The sequence below is a fragment of the Callospermophilus lateralis genome, chromosome 14, assembly GCF_048772815.1.
Source record: "Callospermophilus lateralis isolate mCalLat2 chromosome 14, mCalLat2.hap1, whole genome shotgun sequence".
Taxonomy (NCBI): Eukaryota; Metazoa; Chordata; class Mammalia; order Rodentia; family Sciuridae; genus Callospermophilus; species Callospermophilus lateralis.
In genome coordinates, this window is record NC_135318.1 from 57,049,325 (window position 1) to 57,069,066 (window position 19,742).

A 19,742-nucleotide genomic window follows, 5' to 3' on the forward strand; every position below is an offset into this window, starting at 1 on the left:
CAGGTTGGCTGTTTCTTTCTCTCAGCACTAAAAAATGGAGAAAAATCCTTGTAATGTTTCACACTCAGTAAGATTCTCCTATTTTAATGTATAAATATACTTTTTAGAATCGGTCTCAACCATGAAAATTCACGTTAGAAAAGTTAGGAGCTAACATTCTATGTCTACATTCAAAACATCTGACAAAGCTTTTTGCTATTGAAGTTTATTTAACAAAAAGTTTAATATGAAAGTGTACATGACCCAATTTTCAAGTCATAGTTAAACAGGGCTTCTGGAGGGAGGACACGGATTTCTCTGCTGAACAGCCGTTATTTATACTCGTTCTAAGGCTTCTAACATGATGATACTGTTTCCTCGTATTACCTGGAAAGAGAAAAGTAAATTTCATTCAGTAGATAATTTCTACCAAATCATTAATAGATTCTCCATATTACATATCAGTTTGTGAGACTTTTTTCAAGTCATAGGGCGACCAAATAAATCTTTTAATGCTGACATGAAACAGTATACTAAGTCCTTTGGAAGAGATACTTAATTTCTTTTCTTTTGGGGGAGCAGGGGGTACCAGATATTGAACTCAGGGGCACTCAACCAACCACTGAGCCACATCTCCAGCCTTATTTTTTATTTTATTTAGAGAGCGGGTCTTACTGAGTTGCCTTAGCACTTTGTCATTGCTGAGGTTGGTTTTGAACTCATTATCCTATTGTCTCAGCCTCCTGAGCTGCTGAGATTATAGGCGTGTGCCACTGCATCCAGCCAATAATTACTTTTTGAGATGCCAAATCCCCACTGATTCAATTTACCTTTTAAACTTACAGGACTCAAAACATACACAGTCCTGTCCTTCAGATCTAAAAATCAATGGGAAAAACAGGCAAAGAAGGGTATATATGTCAGTACATACATATGTGAAAAAACTTAGGAGGGAATTTGTGCAATATCAGCTGGACCTACTTAGGAAAGTGGGTAGAACTTCGACAGGGTAAATACTCAACAGAATGAGGAAGAAGACAAAGTATAAGGGAATAAGGAAAGAGTCTAATTTGAATGTCACAGGAAAGTCATGAAGGAAGGTGGAAACCAAGATACTTGGTATCCAATCTTAAAAGGTCTCAAATGCCAATCTTAAAATGGAGGGCATTTAACTGGCAAACCAATAGTTTGCCAGTTAAAATAAAACTTAATGATTAGAGGAAAGACAATAACAGTCCTGGCAACAACATATGTAAATACGAATGAAGGTGCTTAGAGGCAGGAAGTTAGAAAGGGCCCTAGGAATACAGTGCCTGACTTAGTAAATATGCTATAAATAATGATAAGCAGGATATTTATGAGAACATAGATAAAATGGTGGTAAGTAAATTCAAGAGGGATAGAAAAACAAGTGGAAATCGGAAGGGACTGGAAATAAGAAGTCTCTGATGGATCTATGGATCACGAAGATCTGTAGATCACAGACCAGTGAAGTAGAACTGAAGAATGAAAGGACAGGAGTGGGATGATAAAAAATATGATTATCCAAGTGTTTATTAAAAATAGAGGCATTTTTGGCTGGGGTTCTGGCTCAGTGGCAGAGTGTTTGCCTACCATGTGCGAGGCACTGGGTTCAATTCTCAGCACCACATATTAATGAATAAAATAAAGGTCCACTGACAACTTAAAAAAAAAAAAAAAAAAAGGAGGCATTCTGAGTAAAATTTAAAGTGGAGCCATGCTTGTAGACCACTACCAAAGGTGAAAATAGTTATAAACTTGCTCTTTTCTCCCCTCATTCAGGTAACTTTAATTATACACACACTATGACTTATTGTCTCCACTGAAATGTAAATTCTAGGAAAGCAGGGACTGTGGTGCACTACCTCTAACATAGGGCAAAATATATGTGAAATAAACAAATGAGCTCTGCACAAGACTGGAAGGGTACACAACAGGTGTGAGAGAGTGTCTCAGAGCCTGGGAATTAATAGCAACTAGTATGGTGAAAGACGTCAAAGAATTAAAGAGCGGATTTAAGAGAACAATGTCCTAAAGTCGGTAAAGGGGACTAAAGGAAATTTGTGACTTTTAGTAAGTTAGGGAGAGAAATGTAGAGAGCTAAACAGTAAGTTTACCTAGTTTTTAAAATTCCTGACTCTTTTTTAATGGTGCTGGGAATAGAACTCAGGGCCTCAAGCGTGCTAGGTTAACTGCTCTACCATGAGCATATCCTTTTTTATCCCCCTTTGACCAACAGATGATGAAAAAACATTGCATTGATCACAACATGAAAAACAACTAGCTTTCTTCCTTCCCAGTTTTCTTATAAATTTGTCCATGTCTGACACTTCTATGCTAGAAGTGGAAGGCGATAAAGGGGTTATTTTAGAAAACTAAGATTTTCTGATCTGAGAACCTCATCACATAGTATTTAGGAAAAGGCTACTTGTTGAACACCTTTACCCTTCTTCTTTTGCCATATGTTCAAGACTCAATTCTACCAATTAACCAAAAACATCAGGTCCAGAATCAATATCCCTCCTTTTGTTAAGTGTTGCTCTGGCTTGCAGCCTCTTCACAGGGCAGTTGTCTAATAAGACGATCCTACAACAGCACAATTCTTACACACACACACACACACACACACACACACACAAACACAAAAACATACATACAAAATTTTAGCAAGAGATGCTGAACCATGCAGCATCAAAATACACAGAATTTTTACTATATTCTTTGGGGGACCTGGAGCAAAGTCATCCTATCTTAAGGAAATAAGACAGGTGATACTACCAAGAGCTCTGGGGGAGGAGGGTGTTTCAGAAGAGGATAGTTGACTTATTAGGTAATTATCTATCTTCCCCTCAGAATGAAAACACATATGCATGAGTATGCAAGCGCGCACATACACACACACATACAACCCTTCCCCTCAGAAAACACAATGGGTCACTGACTTGGACAAGATAATGTAACTGTCTCCTTTGTTAAGAATATCTGAGAAAAAAAAATTTAACCTGTTTCCCTCCTTCCTACTTTAGAAATCAAAAGTTCACTCCCATTTTTGCATTTTATCTTTAAAATGTTTATTTATTAAATATAATTGATGTATTATCATCACTGTGTGAAAGTGATGACTCAGCTAAAAGAATTACTGTCTACTGAGAAAAAACTTTTTTTGGTCACATAATATTTGAAGTAAAAGAGCTGACTGCCTAACATAGCAAGTAGGTACTCATTATTTAAATTACTTGAGATAGCATTGCTTTTAACCAATTTCTCTGTAAAGAAAATAAGTCCAGCAAGATTCAGGAGAAAATTGACAGAAAGACCCATGATCCAAGTTCAATTCCTTATATGATAAAATTCGAATGAGCACATGATTATCTGGAAACAAACAAACAAAAACAAAACCCTTCTCAAATTAGAATCAAAATTTAGATGCCAAAGATGTTTCTGAATCATTTGTTGAGATGCAAAATATAATCTATCCTCTATTAGAATGAAGATTTCCTAACTTTTAAGAAGGGCTAGAAGGAAGCTTGGGAGTATGTATTTTTTATTTTCTGTGGCACTGGGGTGCTCTATCACCAAGCTACACCCCAGTCCTTTTTTTTTTTTTTTTAAAGAATTTCAATATTTATTATTTTTAGTTTTCAGCGGACACAACATCTTTGTATGTGGTGCTGAGGATTGAACCCGGGCCGCACGCATGCCAGGCGAGCATGCTACCGCTTGAGCCACATCCCCAGCCCAACCCCTCCAGTCCTTTTTTAAGAGTCTTACTAAATTAAATTGCCCAGGCTAGCTTCCAACTTGCTATCCTAGTGCTTCAGCCTTCAGAGTCACCAGGTCATAACAAGTGTGCACCACTGTGACAGTCTTTTGGTGAGTATTAGAACCTGGTTGTTAATGATTCTGTTACCCAGAGACTCTAATACTGTCTGGGGGAAAAGAGACTAGGCTACATTAATTGCTGCTCCAGAAATATTAGGAGTCAAATTGGTAAGAAAATAGGTTTTATTCAAAGCCATCTTTGAAGGAAGATGGAAACTTATGAGATTTCATATATTGCCTTTTAAATCCTTGAAAATAAGTAGGAGAGGAGCTGTGCAATGAATATATATCCATTTTTAGTTAGCCTGTGCTAGACAGGATGGGCAGCAAAAGGGGACTGTGGGCAGGCCTTAGCTCTCCTGTTTCTTTGGCACCTGTCAGGGTTGGGAGAATTGTAGCCTTTCAGATTTCACTCTCAGCAGGAGGAAGTTCCTAATTTGGGGGTGGTAATGGGGGTACAAATTCAGTATGTTTTAAAAAAAATTTTTCTAGGCATAGATGGACATAATTTTAATTAATTATATTTATGTGGTGCTGAGGTTCGAACCCAGTGCCTCACATGTGCTAGGAATTGCTCTACCACTGAGTCACAACCCCAGCTCATATTCAGCAGTTTTAATTTCACTATATTTTTATTCAACACAAGCTCTAGGGGTATGTGTCTGAAAGGTAGAGATCAATTTGCTGGAAAATTTGGGGTGTTGTGCAACCTGTTTTTCAGTCAAGTCTACTGATTTGCTTTTCAAAATGCAGCAATGGAAACACATCTGAGATAAGTACTAACATAAACCTCGCAATGACTAAAAAAAAAAACAAGTCACAGCCAAGAGTGGTGGTACATGCCTATAATCTCAGCTGAGTAGGTGGCTGAAGCAGGAAGCCACAAACTCAAGGCCAGTTTGGGCAAAATGGCAAGGCTCTATCTCAAAAAAAAAAAAAAAAAAAAAAAAAAAAAAAATTTAAAAAAGCACCGGAGATGTAGCTCAGTGGTAGAGCACTTGTCTAGCCATGTTCAAGACCCTGGGTTCAACCCCCCAGGACCACAATAAAAAAAAACAAAATACAGGCAAATTTGTCAAAACTGGGTCTATCCTTATCCCTCTAGTGCTCAAACTTTAAGGAAAAAACCAAACATTATATATCCACTGAGCTGGGAATATAGCCCAGGGTCCAATCCCTAGCACAACAGGGAAGAAGTGGGAGGGAAAAAAACCCAACCCACCAAGGCTAACCCTTATTATTTCTTAGAGGTCAAATTTCGTTTTTGTTTTGGGGTACTGGGGATTGAACCCAGGGATGCTCTACCACTGAGTCATATCACCAGCCCTTTTTTATTTTAAGACAGGATCTCGCTAAGTTGCTGAGGCTGGCTTTTAACTTGTGATTCGCCTGCCTTAGCCTCCTGAGCCCCCTGGGATTACAGATGTGCGCCACAGTGCCCAGCCCTTTTATTTTTAAGATGGGATCTAGCTTGTGATCCTTCTGCTCAGTCTTTGGAGTCCATGGGATTACATGTACATGCAATTGCACTGGGTTCTTTGGAGGTCTTTATATTCACCTTTTACAAGAAATTTAGGCTTTTAGATCAAAAACTATGCAACCCCTAGATGACAAGATAGGGTCAATATTCTAGCATATAGACACAGGCAACAAATTTCTCAATAGGACACCTAAAGCTCAGGACATAATGCTGAGAGTTGGTAAATGGGATGGCGTCAAGTTAAAAAGCCTCTGCATGGCAAAGGAAACAATAATGTGGAGAGAGAATATACACAATGAGAAAAATCTTTGCTAGCTACTCTTCTGACAAAAGATTAGTATCTACAATATATAAAAAACTTAAAACCCCCTAAAATCCCACATAACTCAATTAATAAATGGGCAAATGAATTAAACAGATACTCCTCAAAGAAGAAATATAAATGGCCAATAAATATATGAAAAATGTTCAACATCAGCAATTACGGAAATGCAAATCAAAACTACACTAAAATTTCATCTCATACCAGTCAGAATGGCAGTATTCAAGGATACAAACAATAATAAATGCTATTGAGGATGGGAGAAAAAGGAACACTTTTACATCTGTGGTTTGACTGTAAATTAGTATAACCACTATGGAAATTAGTATGGAGGTTTCTCAAAAGACTAGGCATGGAACCACCATATGACTTAGCTATACTACTACTTGGTATTTATCCTAAGGAATTAAATCATTATAGAAATACATACCCATGTTTATAGTAGCATAATTCACAATAGGCAAATTATGGAACAGCATAGGTTTCCATCAACAGATGAATGGATAAAGAAAATGTGGTATGTATACACAAGAGAGTTTTACTTAGCCATAAAGAAAAATGAAATCATGTCATTTGCAGGGAAGCTGATGGAATTTGAGACCATTATATTAAGCAAAATAAGCCAAACTCTGAAAGTCAAGGGTTGTGTGTTTTCTCTTATATATGGAAGCCAGAAAGGAAAAGGAAAAGAAAGGTGGTGGAGGTGGGAATCTCATGAAAATCAAAAGATCAGTAGAGGAAAGGGACTACAGAGTAAAAGGGGAAAGTGCTGGGGAGTGATACTGGCCAAAGTACATTGTTATATTGTGTGCATGTACACATATGAAATGAGTCCCATCACTATATACAATTATAATGCACCAATAAAAACAAAACATTCACAAAAACACAACACCAAAACTTTCTTTGGTAGCCACATAACTCTGGCCTAATGAATATTTACCCTAAAATAAGAGTCTAATTAACACACACACACACACACCCCTTCTTTTCTCCCATGTGAATGGCTGTCATGATTATCCCTTGCAACTTTTACCTTGACTACTTTTAAATTTTGGGTGTGATAAATCACAAAATTAAAGTTAACTATCTACACAAATAAAATAAAATCTCAAGGTCTATCCCACACCGATTGAATCAGACTCTGCATTTTAATAAGGTGCCTTGGGGATTCATATACATATTCAAGTATTACTTTACTACTTTATTGAAGAACTGACTATAGGTCTCTCTTATAAAGTTAAAAAATGATTTTTAACAGCACAGTCCTGTGCTCTACCACAGGACCTTATAAATGCTACAGGACCTTATAAGATTTTGTGTACTTGAATACTTATTTTCAGGTATGATAAACCAAAAAGGAAATGGGAAGTCTTAACCCTCCCTGATATTTGCCTTTTATGGGGTCAACTACTGTAACTCCAAAATTTACTGTAAGGGAACAAAATACATATTCTAAAGCAAAAATGAAATCTCTAATGGAGGTCTTCTCTTTACTTACCACCATTCCAATATTGTTCTGTTGTCCACTAGTTGCCATCTCCACACATTCATCTATTACAAGATTCATGAAGGGATCAAATCCCCGCAATATTCCTTGGACATGTCTGCCACCATTTAATTTCACTATAAAACGGGAAAAAGTTTTAATAAAACCATCCATTAACAGCCATTCGTTACTAACCAGGTATGATAAGACACAGGTAGCTGAGATGTTTGACCCACTATCATTACTATATGTCAGACACTGGCCTAAACATTTTATATTTAATTCTACATTTTAATTTGTAAGCACCCTCAACAGTAATAATATCTTTACTTTATCCAAGGGCACTGGAACTGAAGTTGTAAATTAATAAGCTTCAAGGTTAGTTTGTCACAGCTGAGATTCAATCAAACTAAAGACTGCTTACCTATAAAGCCTAATGCTCTTAATTCCTATGTACTTCAAGTATAGCATTGGTCAGATTTTTATTTTATTTTTTAATATTTTTATTTCTTTATGTGGTGCTGAGGATCAAACCCAGTGTCTCACACTGCTAGGCAGTGCTCTACCCCTGAGCCACAAACCCATCCCCTTTATTTAGGTTTAACAAATCCTTTGTGGCTTGTTTAAAAACATTTTTTTTTTTTTTTTTTAGTTAGGTGGACAGAATACCTTTATTTTGTTTATTTATATGTGGTGCTAAGGATCAAACCCAGGGCCCCATAAGAGCTAGGCCAGTGCTCTACCGCTGAGCCACAACCCCAGCCCTGTAGCTTGTTTTGAAACGAAGAAAAGGTTGATGAGTTGAATTTTCAAATATTACAGCACAGAAAATTTCTGTTAATTTTATCAAAGTGAGGAAGGGTTTATATTAAATTATCCAAAATCTTAAGTGCTATTAGAAATTAGGTAAATAAAGTTGTCTGGTTAGCATTTTGATAAACCTACTTAATGAATGGATGTGAATTAGAGGTTCTGTGTGCTTAAATTTTTATCAAGTGGCTCCAAACACTGGACACTAAAGATACATGTAAAAAGCAACCGAATAATTAAAAAAAACCAAGACAAAGCAACAAACTTACATGATAACTTCTTGTCCATAAATCTGAAAAAACAAAGGGGTAAAAATTATATAACTGTTCCAAAAATTTTAAGCAAAAACAAGCACAAAAGTATGTACAATAATTTGCTAAAATTTATATAACTGGAATAAGAAGTTTAAAATAGCAAAAATCTTATATTATCGTAAAGGGTGATGGATCAAAAGGTTACCTGAATTTGACATCATACAAAATAACAAAATTTGGGATGGTGCAAGACAATAAAACAGAATGTGTAGACTATATTAATCTACATTAAACTGAATCTTAAATGTGAATTTCAAAAGTATTACTGTTGTTCAATATCATGTTGCTTCACTGACCCAATTTTCAATGACTGGATTTTATAATCAAAACAGAAAAACAAAAATCTGGTTATGTTCTGGTTATTTCCAAAATAATAATCAAACTATATCCAATTCAATAAGTATTTAATTTTATACCTGAGATAATAAGTAGTATTGCTTTATTTAACCTATTCAGTCCCAAGATTTCAATTTTACAACTTGTTCAATGAAACTGACCAGAGGTTCATTAAAATAGGTCAGAACCCATAATCTAGAGATTATATTATTACTTAATATCATATTACAATTATATTTTTATCACACTATAACTATGCACTTATTTAAGTAGTTCCACCCCACCTTGGGTAGTCCTGGGAACTGAAGTAGGGGCACTTTACCACTGAGCTACACCCCTAGCCTTTTTTTTTAAAAATTTTTTAAGTTGTAGACGGACACTATTTATTTATTTTTATGTGGTGCTGAGGATTGAATCCAGTGCCTCACGTGCTAGACATGCACTCTACCACTGAGCCACAACTCTAGCCTGCCCAGCTTTTTTGATTTGAGGTAGGATTTGGCTAAATTTCCCAGGCTGGCCTCTAACTTGTAATCTTCCTGCCTTGGCCTCTCAAGTAGCTGGGAAATTATAGGTATGTACTACCATGCCTGGCTATATCTAAGTTTTATTTTCCCCAGTACTGGAGATTGAACCCAGGGCCTTGTGTATGCTAGGCAAGATCTCTACCATCAAACTACACCATACTCCTTATATTTAAATTCTTATAGGTGTTTCACATCTGGGACTTTGGGACAAAATAGGTGAATATTAAAACATTAAGCTTAAGTACTAAGGGCAGTTTCTCAACACAAAACAATAAATGTATTCTTTTGAAATTTCAGTTAAATAAGAAAAATCCCATCTCAGTAGGATAGTATGTGAACATTAAGCCATGCAGCCAAATCAATTCCTACCACTTTAAGTTAAAGGCCAGAAAATATGAAATTTTGTTCAAATTTTTTTGGGGGAGTGGTGGTGTTACAGGGGATTGCCAGGGTTGTACTACCACTGAGCTGCCCAATCCCAGCCATTTTTGTTTTTATTTTATTTAAAAAAACATTTTTTTTTTTTTTTTAGTTGAAGATGGACACATACCTTTTACTTTATGTTTTTGTGGTACTGAGGATTGAACCTAGTGCCTCACACATGCTAGGTAAGCGCTCTACCACTGCTCTACAACCCCAGCCCCCAGCACTTTTTGAGACATGGTCTTAACTTGTGATCCTGGTGTCTCACCCTCCCAAGTAGCTGGTATTATAGGCATGATACCTGGCCCATTAAAAAGAAAACAAAAAAAACAACCCCGCCCCCCTTTTTTTTTAATGGTACTGGGGATTAAGCCCAGGACCTTGCACATGCTAGGCAAGTACCCTGCTATGCCTCCAGCCCCATTCAATTTTAATGTAAAGGTATCATGGAAGAATTCAAAGATAATAACACATGGGGACTGACTGTAGGCAGGAATAAATACATTTACAAATAAAAATACATTTATTAAGTATAATGAATAAAATCATACATTTTAGTAGGACCTATTGTTTAGCAGCATATTATAACAAGAGCTTGATTCTTCTTTTTTGTAAAAAAATATTTCTTAGTTATAGATGAACACAATACCTTTATTTATTTATGTGGAGCTGAGAATTATATTGTTTACCACAATTTTATAGATGGGGAACCAAGGCTCAAAAAGTTTAAGTAAATTGCCCAAAGTCACCCGGTTAGTGAGAAAGTATGTGCAACACAAACGGTTCAATTTGAAGAAAAAGACACTCAAATATCAGTGGTTGTTAAGATTTGATGCTTGGAGTTTAGGTGGAGGGACTCAATGCTAAGATATGAAATCTGGACTTTATTTTGCAGATAGTGGTAAGTTGTTAAAACACAGTCAATCATTGGCAAGACTTATCATGGCAGCAAACTTTAAGATGTGAGAGGGTCAATTAGCTGGGCCAGGGTATTACACCCTCAGCATTACTGACATTTGGGTTCAGATACTTCTTGGTTGTTGAAGGCCATCCAATATCTTGTGGGATGTTTAGCAGCATCCCCAACCTTGACCCACTAGATGCTGGCAGCACTAAACTCTTCAGCCCCATTTAAGAATCACTGAGAAATGTTGAGCTAGGAGAAGAATACAAAGATAGAAGAAAGTATCTGCAGGAAACTAAAGAAAGAAGAAATCTACTCATTTGCAGGAATATCTGATAGGATTTAACAATTCATAACATCTAAGAATGAGAACTAGTTTCATTCTCTGAAATTCTCAAATATTTGTTAAGAAACAGGAAGGAAATCTAAAATTACACATGAGAACAGTACTTTTGCTAAAAAATAATCACCATTTTACCAGTCTCTGATGAATTCAGATACCTACAAGACTTCATTCATCAGCTCACCAACAAAATAATTTTTATTTTAAATAAACGTTGTCACAAAAATCTTTATTCTTCTTAATGTTGGAACTTATGGTTTAATAATTTTTCTTCTTTTTTGCTGTACTGGGATTGAACCCTAGGCCTCGCATGTTAGGTAAGCACTCTACCTCCAATCTTATCCCCAGCTAATAATACTTTAACAAATTCAATTAAAATACGACACGGATTTGCACACAGTAATTGCTTTGATAAAAATGTACATTTAAATACAAACGCTTCCTTATGTCTATCTTTTTTTCAGGACCACTAAAAAACAGACTATACAAAAGGCAGATTATATGGCTGTGCAATCCAATTAACACATGCAGATAAGGAACGATGTATAAATTACTACTTGGTTACAAAGAAGACAAGTACTTCGTAGACAGGACATACGTTAAGTTCAGGCAAAGTTTTGCGGAGGTTAAGCTTTAAACCGGGAACTACTTAAAGACATCTATGGTGATTCTACTAGGCGCAGAACAAAACTCCAAAGGACTAGGCTTTTTTGGTTAGAAAAATTAATGTTCTCATACAATTCTAACACCAGAACAAGATATAACACCACATTCAAGTTTAACTTAATTACAACAGGGCAAGAATGTATCGAAACAGCACGTGGTACCCTATTCATATGTAGGATTTCTTTCTTTCTTCTTCTTTTTTAAATATTTCTTAGTTGTAGATGGACACAATACTTTTATTTATTTATGTGGTGCTGAGAATTCGAACCCAGGGCGTGTTCTATCACTGAGCCACAACCCCAGCCCTTGTAAGTAGGATTTCTATGTATGAATTACAAATGAACTTAAATTTAAAAAGGAGAAAGAAAAAGGAATGAAATTTCTTAGTAAAAGCTCAAAGAAATAGTTATGCATTTTTGTCTTTTCGATTGCCCGGGCTTCCGGCTCGAAAGCCAGACCCTGGTGTGAATCCCGAGGGGCTTCAGGACCGAATAAGAAATGGGCAGAAAGGGGCCCGAGCCCGTTCGGCATACACACGCCAGTCACAACGGCGGGAAATGGAGAAGACTTAAAGAAACTTGGGGCACGCATGGAAGCGGCCCTTTCCGTGCGGACCTCACACATACTCACTTTTTCAGCTCGGGAGGATGAGCCTTGCTCATATTGTCTACTCTTCGAGCTCAAAGATGCTTTGAATCGGAATTGGCGGCCTCCTTCACGCTACCACGGTAGACTCGGCGTTTTACGATTGACGTCACCGGCCCGATAGCCAATCGTTTGTCTGTAATTTTTACATCTCACCTCGCGATACTTACAGGAAGTCCAAGCACGTTGGTCAGGCGCCGGTTTCCGGTTACGTCGTGGGCGATTGGCCTTGACGGAGAGGAGGGGCCTTGATTGTTTCCTTTTTGTGAAGTTGAGGTAAGTCAGGTGTCTGGTTCTGGGTAACCCCGGCCACTGTTTGTGGACCATGTTGCTTATTTTCTTTATATATGCCGAATGGAAATGAGCTCTGGAGGAGTGGGCCTATGATATTTCTTTGGCAGGAATTACTACTTTGTTCCTGGGCTTCCCATAACACCCAAATTAGTGATTTAGAAGTAAGGCTGCTGGGTCTGTCTCCAGGAATTTGAACCTAGAGCCTTGGAATGTGGTCCCTATTGATGGCCCAGTAATTCTTTCTTATCTCTTTTTTTAAATTATTATTTTTAGTTGTAGATGAACACAATACCTTTATTTATTTAGGTTTTTTTTTTTTTAAACTGTGGTGCTGGGGATCAAACCTAGTGCTTCATGCATGCTAGGCAAGCGCTCTGCCACTGAGTCATAATCCCAGTCCCCAGTAATTCTTTTAACACTGCCTCCAGAACTCCATTCAATGTACCACGCACCCAATGTATGAAACGCGAAGAGCAGCGTAGATATTCTCTAAGGAGGTATTGATTTTCAACATCAAGTGTACAAATCTAAAAAGTGGATTCCCATTTGTTTTCTGTTGTTATCCCAAACAGTAAAATCCAGATTAAAGTTAAATGAATTCTTAATGTTCAGTATAGTAAAGACAAAGTACATCATATATTTGATGTATGATGGTACTCAAAAATCCTAGGCACTGAATTTTCTTTTGAAGGGTCATAACAACGTAGCTTTTCCATCACTTGCTGTTACTGTTGAAATTGAAACTTGACATATGGTTTTTTAGTTTCTTTTGTTCATTAATGGATTTCAAGTCATCATGTCCTAGCCTTCCCTCTGTGAATTGGTCCTACATCTGAACATATAATTAATTTCCACTCTTACATACATCTTAAAAAATTTCACACATAATGAGAAGAAACATACTAAGTGACAAAATCATTGTCCAGATACAAAGAAACATCATCACAGGGAGATAATGAAACTATTTATTTTAAAACCAAACCACTAGGAAAATATATTACAGCCTTGACAGAGCAAACAGGCTATACTATCATTTCAAGTAATAAGTCTGTAAAAAAGACAACATGCTCCTTATCCAGAAGTTAAGGTGCCATGCTGGGGCAAGAATATTGCATGTTGCAAAGGCCCCAGGCAAAAATGGTAAAGGTTACTGTGTGGGTTGTCCCTCCTTTGCTCTCAAAGTGGGAGTGGGTGTCACAGTTTTTCCTAGCCCAAGCTGTTTACTTTTTAACTTTCCTGTTGCCAGGGGATTATCTCCATAAGGCTCTGTTAATTCAGGGAACTAAATAAGCAATGCTGGATTTAGGCTTCTGTTCCTTTCTGTTCTATGAAAAGCTGTTTTTTTTTTTTTTTTTTTTCTTCCAAGGACAGTACTTCACAATTCCCTTAGCTAGTGAACAGTTACTGTTTTACTATTTCCAGATACTGGTATATGTATCACAATCAAAATTCCTTTCTCTTAAAGGGGGAAAGATTATTCTGTCACTTTGCTGCAGAATGCCTCAAGGCTCATATGCTGGTAGAAGAAGCTCTGCTTCCCATACTTAATGTGACATTGCCTCTTGTGTTTTTGCAGTGGTCTCCCAGCTGAGAGATGCAATAAAAATGTCAAGAAATCCATATCTTGATGGCCATGAAGGGTATACACAAGGAAGCTTGAAGCTTTCCAAGTTCTTATTCAAACTATTCTCCCTCTCAGATTCACATCTTAAGTCCACTTCATGCCTTGTATATAAAAAACTACCAAACAAAATAAAGATCTGGAAATCTTTTCCCTCTCCTAGATTAGTGATCTCCTGGATTTTGTTTTACAGCTTATGGAAAATGGTATGTTACTTCTGGTAAACAGGAGGTTGGCAACAAACAAAAAAACACCTCTTCTCAAACTCTACCAGATCACTGGCAGTCTGGAAGAACCTGCCATCCTGTAGATACCTGTGTTGTAAGAATCTGGTACCTTAGAGGACTCTGGCTTGGTATAAGGGAGCTTTCTACTGTCAGGATAACCACTTGCCATGTAAAATTTAGGCTCTAAAAGGCTCTCCCATCCTTTCACTCAAATTTTAGCACCATTTTTTTTTTCCCATTTCATTTTCTTGGATCAAGACACAAAGGAACCAGTGTCTAGAGTCAAGTGATATATGCCTTAAACTTGCTGCCATCCTTAGTTTCTTCATTCATATAAACTTTGCTTAAGAGACTAAAAATTCCCAATCCTTTTAAAATAGATTCCTGCTCTGAGCCCCAATGGTCACTGGCAAGAACTTTTATTTCCCAATGGATGAGAGAGACTCTTTCATCTTCTTGGTCATAGTTGGGATGAGTTGCATGTGGTCATCCACACACTTGGTCACACAACTGTCCAGTTGCCGCTTCACCTGAAGCTCTTTATTCCCAGCATCTATTGAATCTTTGGCTTTGTCGTTGCAATGCATGGTACACCGGGCCAGGCGGTCCTAAAGCAAGAAGGAAGAGAAGGCTGAGAGGCTGGGTTCCATTCACTAACTGCTCATCATGTGCTAGTCTTGGCATTCATATCTGGACCAGTTAAAGGGATACTAAGTTCAATTAATTAAGATTGTCTTGGGTGAAACAGAAGGTCACACCAGGAAGATCCAGACAAACCATTACTAGAAAGAAGGGGAACAAGAGGATAAATTATGTGGAAACCACTGTACTATCTTGAAACGTCTTGATTCTTTATTGTCTATTTTTGTGACAGAGGAACACTCAATTCAATTCAAATATTTATTGAGGGCCAGTCATTTTTCAAATGTTGTGGAATATAGCAATGAGTAAACAGATACAAGTTCTTGCCCCCATGGAACTTGCATTTCAGTGAGGGGAGAGACCAACAAAATCAGTAAGTGGACCTGTTGAGGAAACCACTGGACATATGAATCTGGAGTTCAGGAGTGAGGTCTGGTCCTGAGATGTGAATGTAGGAGTTATCCGATACAGATGATACTTACAACAATGAGACCAGACAAGTAATTAGAAAAACATTAGAAAAAGAGACAGGGTTCCAGTATAGCCTGGGCATTTCCAATGCTCAAGAGGTTGGAAAGGAAAGTTCCAGCAAAGGAGGCCAAGAAAGAGGGAAAGGGAGAGAGGTGCTCTGATGGCCAAAAGATATAAAGTGCTTCAGAGAGGTGAGGGAGTCACTGCATAATAATGCAGATAGGTTGATTAAGATGAGGACTGCACAATGATCACTGGATTTATCCCCAAGGAGGTGCACTCACAACTGCAGGAGCAGTTCTGGTGCAGTGAAAGGTGGAAGTCTGCCTGAATCAAGACTACAAAGAGAACGGAAGGAGAAAGTTATATAGTAATCCAAGAACCAAGTTTTCAAAGACCTCATCTATAAAATTAACTGTCAAATGAACAAAGAAATCCTTTGGAGGGTTTTCCATGATCTTGGAGAAATTATCCCTTCATAATGGCAGTAATTCTGAAGAGTTTTTCTATAGCACAATTGTAAAAAATGTACCATACATAAGGTACAATTTCTTCTTTTTTATTTTTATAAACTAATTTATTTTGAGAGGTGGTGGTGGTGGGGTCTCTCACTATATTGGCCCTGGTTGGGTTTGAACTCCTTCCTGGGTTCAAGTGATCCTCCCACCTCCCTCACCTTTCTTAGTAGCTGGGACTATAGGCATGTGCCACCATGCTTGATTAGGTGTGATTCTTTTTCCTGTGAATGGAATCTCAGGCTATGAGAGACTGGTTCAGAAGAGGGCTCTAAATATACATGGAAGAAGGGAATAAAATGAAAAGGTAAAAGGCAGCTCTCTTAGGAATGTCAGGGGGCGTTTCTGAGCCAGGCATCAGTCAACAAAAATGCTTCATATAAATGACCACTCCCAGTGACACCAGAACTGCCCCTTGGGTGAGGTAAGCGGGTAGTCTTGGGTGGGTCTTGTAAGTTCACAAAATAAATGCAGGGTTTTGCTCTAATCGTGGACCTTTAAAGACTGTCTTATTCTACTTTCCTGGGAATTCTGTCTTAAAAATGGATCAACATACGTTTTAGAAAATTTTATACTACATAGCATACATACTATCTGTATGTGTCTAAAACACTCCAAACTTTACAACAAAAAGTATAAGGGTTTTTGGTCATAAACTCCCCTGGCAACTCCTTTTTTTTTTTTCCTGAAGATTTACCCAGGGCCCTTAACCCACTGAGCCATATCCCCAGTCCTTTTTTATTTTGAGACAGGGTCTTCTTAAGTTGCTTAGGTCCTTGCTAAATTGCTGAGGCTGGCTTTGAAATTGTGATCTTCCTGCCTCAGCCTCCTGAACTGCTGGGCTTGCAGGCTTGTGCCACCACACCAGGTCTGGTAATTCTTTTTTACATCATTGTTTTATGGAAAAAGATAGTTCAACTTAATACTCAACTTTTAGGATCTTTTCAAAATTTCAAACCCTGGGAAGATTAATTAGCCATAGGACTATTACAAATTTAAATAGAACTAAGACACTAAAGCCAAGAGCTCTGAACAAACACTTGTTATCTCCTGCAGAGTACATCAAGGACTAGACACCTCTATTTGGGGTATTCCTCACCTGGAACTTCTCCAACTCACTGGTCACCAAGGCCTGGGCTTGAGCCAGAGGTGCATGGCAGCGCTCAATGCACTGGTGTACTTGCTGCATGGAAGCCTGGCTGTCCTCACAGCAGCTGGCGCTGCACCGGAACATGAGGCCCTGGGGAGAGAGGACAGAGCCTGGTCAGGTAGAAAAGCTTCAGAGAGACAGAGATGATCAAGGAGTAATACAAGGCTTAGGAGGTTACATGTGTATTTACATGTCCCTCTTAACCTGCTTTTACCTTCCATTAGAATAGATATCAGGACCTTAAAACCACGACTAAGAAAATGATCCTGTGCTTAGTACAGTGTTTCATGGCATTCTTATGGCTAGCTCATTGGTACCTGTTGGTACCAATGGCTGAGTGGATAGGGAAGGAAGAACTGGACAGGTGAAACCAGGTAACCCACAGGTACAGAAGTCGGCAACCTAGTAATCTTACTTCCACCAAATGGCATTCGACCAATTAATCCTTGACTCAAGGGACAGTATAAAAGAAACCCACAATCCGGTGAGGGAGGCGGGAAGAACAACCACAAAACATTTAGGAGGGGTCAAAGCAGAACAGTACACAAACTAGCGTTGTGTGATGCAAGGTTCGGGGCAACAGAACCGGGCATGACCTGGCTATTGGGGAGACCGGGAGATTTTTTTCTACTTGACCTTCCATCCTGGCCGTGTCCTTTCTGGGTCTCGGGCTGTTCACCTGCGTAAGGGGCCGAGCCAGAGAGGATCGGGGGGCGGGACGAACGCCCCACACCCAAGCCTTCTAACTCTGGCCCGTGGAACCCTCTGACCCAGGTCGAACTGGGTGGACAACGGCCTAGCGCGTGGCCGGGCCAAGGATTTCACCCGATAAACCTAAGCTCCAGAAGCCCTGCCTGAGGGCGAGGCGGGCTGAAGGGCGCCACGGTCACCCCAGGGGTGCCCAGACCGGGTCTGCTGGGATGGGACAGCAATGCCGCGCATAGAGCAGCAGCTGAGGGAGTCTGGGAATCAGACCGCGGGAAAGGGGACCTCAGTTCGGCCCCACCTTGTTACCTGCATCTTCCGGATGTTCTCCCTCTCCACACTCTTCACCATGGAGTCCACCGCCTCCTGCACCCGGAGCTGCTGCACCTCCGCCATGGCGACCCCGCGCAACGCCGCGCCGGCGCCCACATGGACTCAGCGCACGTTCCGCCCCTCGGCGCCGCGTCCCGACTCTCCGGCCCGCCCTCCCCAGGCCCGTGCTGCCCCCTGGCGTCCAAAGGGAGCAACTGCACGCTGGCGTTTGCGAACGCGGCGCAGTCCCTGGTCCGCCTCCCGCAGGCTCGCGCGCAGCGCAGCCAGCCACCCGCAGCCGCGGGGATGTACACTAGCCCCGCAGCGAGCGCTGCGGCTGGTTGCCCACCTGCCTCCCCTTTTCCCTCTCCTCCATTACTTCTTCTTCCGTTCCATCTTTAAAATTCTTAAAAAAAAGAGTAGAATTAACATACAAACACCCAGATCTTAGGTGTACAACTTGATGAATTTTAACAAGCCGTGTCCATTGCCAAACTCCGCTCTTTCCGTTACTATAGATTACATTTTTTCCCATTCTAAAGCTTCATGTGTATGTGATTATTGAGCATATACTCATTGTGTCTAGCTTTTTTTTTTTTCTCCACTTAGCATAATGCTTTTGAAGTAGAACCACGTTTTTGGTTCCTTTTTGCTGCCGAAGAGAATTACTTTGAATGGGCAACCACACTTTATCCTTTCCCTTGTTGGAAGGCATTTTTATCTTGTCCAATTATTAGCTATTATGAATAAAGCAGTCACTAGGAACATCTCTTAGCAAGTCTTTTGCAAGACACAGAATTTCTTTAATCTTGGGTAAATATCTAGAAGTGAAATTGGGTAGATGTATATATATACATGTATTATAAAAAATTAGCATCAAGGGCAGGGCGGGGGGGGTACAGATATCCAATCAATGGCGAAGCATGTATGTGAAAGCAACAGGGGGCTGTTTTTGAACTCTGGAGTGGTTCAATCTAGCATGCCCCACCGGCCCCCCCCCCCCCATCTTTACTATCCTAAACGTTCATTTATCAAACACATTGTGGGCACTGTGCTAAGTAGGATCTTGGGAGCAGAAGGTAGCATCAGTGGAGAAGGTGAAGTTGACAGTTGCAGGTAGTATTGGAAGAACAGTGCTATAGGAGATGGCCCCACGGGCAAGAAGAAAATGAGCGCCCAGGTGCCCCAGGAAAGCCTTTGCATTGAATCTGATTGAATTGAGGAGCGGGCCTTCGCTAGGCATATAAGAGTCGCCTCGGAGGCCAGGCTCCGGAGGCTGTCATGAGCAAAACAGAGCAAACCAGATTGAAGCCTTGGGGAAGTGCCTGGAGCCAGGAAGGAGACTAGTGGGTGAGTGGGACACAAAGGAATGAGGTCCTATGGGTGGAATTCAGGCATTTGCTGCCCTTGGGCACTAGATGGCAAGGCAACTCTGGTTTGAGGGCAGTGGGCATCTGATCCTTTCAAGGAAATTGTTCTCGCCCACACGGTGGCGCACGCCTGTAATCCCATCAGCTCCGGAGGCTGAGGCAGGAGGATGGAGAGTTCAAAGCCAGCATTAGCAAAAGTGAGGCGCCAAGCAACTCAGTGAGACCTGTCTCTAAATAAAATACAAAACAGGGTTGGAGATGTGTCTCAGTGGTCAAGTGCCCCTGAGTTCAATCCCCAGTCTCCTCTCTTCCCCCAAAACAAAGTTGTTCTTGGACTGGGGTGTAGCACAGTAC

The 19,742-nt window shown here is 39.6% G+C and overlaps 2 protein-coding genes across 3 annotated transcripts; both read right to left on the reverse strand.

Annotated features, from left to right (window-relative positions):
* Positions 1-189: 189 nt before the first annotated feature.
* Snrpg (small nuclear ribonucleoprotein polypeptide G) lies at positions 190-12,195 on the reverse strand. Its single transcript, XM_076833494.1, has 4 exons — positions 12,067-12,195; positions 8,193-8,215; positions 7,126-7,250; positions 190-366 (listed from the first exon to the last, which is right to left on the reverse strand). Exons 1-4 carry the CDS (start codon positions 12,096-12,098, stop codon positions 316-318), a joined length of 231 nt encoding a protein of 76 aa, XP_076689609.1. The 5' UTR covers positions 12,099-12,195; the 3' UTR covers positions 190-315.
* A 1,127-nt stretch (positions 12,196-13,322) lies between these two features.
* Positions 13,323-18,178, reverse strand: Fam136a (family with sequence similarity 136 member A). Of its 2 annotated transcripts, none has more exons than XM_076833034.1 (3): positions 18,016-18,178; positions 16,951-17,091; positions 13,323-14,831 (listed from the first exon to the last, which is right to left on the reverse strand). In XM_076833034.1, exons 1-3 carry the CDS (start codon positions 18,100-18,102, stop codon positions 14,643-14,645), a joined length of 417 nt encoding a protein of 138 aa, XP_076689149.1. In that variant the 5' UTR covers positions 18,103-18,178; the 3' UTR covers positions 13,323-14,642. The 2 variants fall into 2 exon arrangements, with proteins under 2 accessions (XP_076689149.1, XP_076689150.1); XM_076833035.1 differs by having other exon boundaries at positions 18,008-18,079.
* Between the last annotated feature and the right edge of the window lie 1,564 nt (positions 18,179-19,742).

Coding starts and splice junctions, on each gene's coding strand:
- Fam136a (XM_076833034.1), bottom strand. CDS start 18,102: ATGGCGGAGGTGCAGCAGCTCCGGGTGCAGGAGGCGGTGGACTCCATG. Junction 17,092..18,015: donor AGAACATCCGGAAGATGCAG/GTAACAAGGTGG, acceptor CTCTCTCCCCAG/GGCCTCATGTTCCGGTGCAG. Junction 14,832..16,950: donor GTGAGTTGGAGAAGTTCCAG/GTGAGGAATACC, acceptor TTCTTGCTTTAG/GACCGCCTGGCCCGGTGTAC.
- Snrpg (XM_076833494.1), bottom strand. CDS start 12,098: ATGAGCAAGGCTCATCCTCCCGAGCTGAAAAA. Junction 8,216..12,066: donor CATCCTCCCGAGCTGAAAAA/GTGAGTATGTGT, acceptor TTGTTTTTTCAG/ATTTATGGACAAGAAGTTAT. Junction 367..7,125: donor AGAACAATATTGGAATGGTG/GTAAGTAAAGAG, acceptor TTCTCTTTCCAG/GTAATACGAGGAAACAGTAT.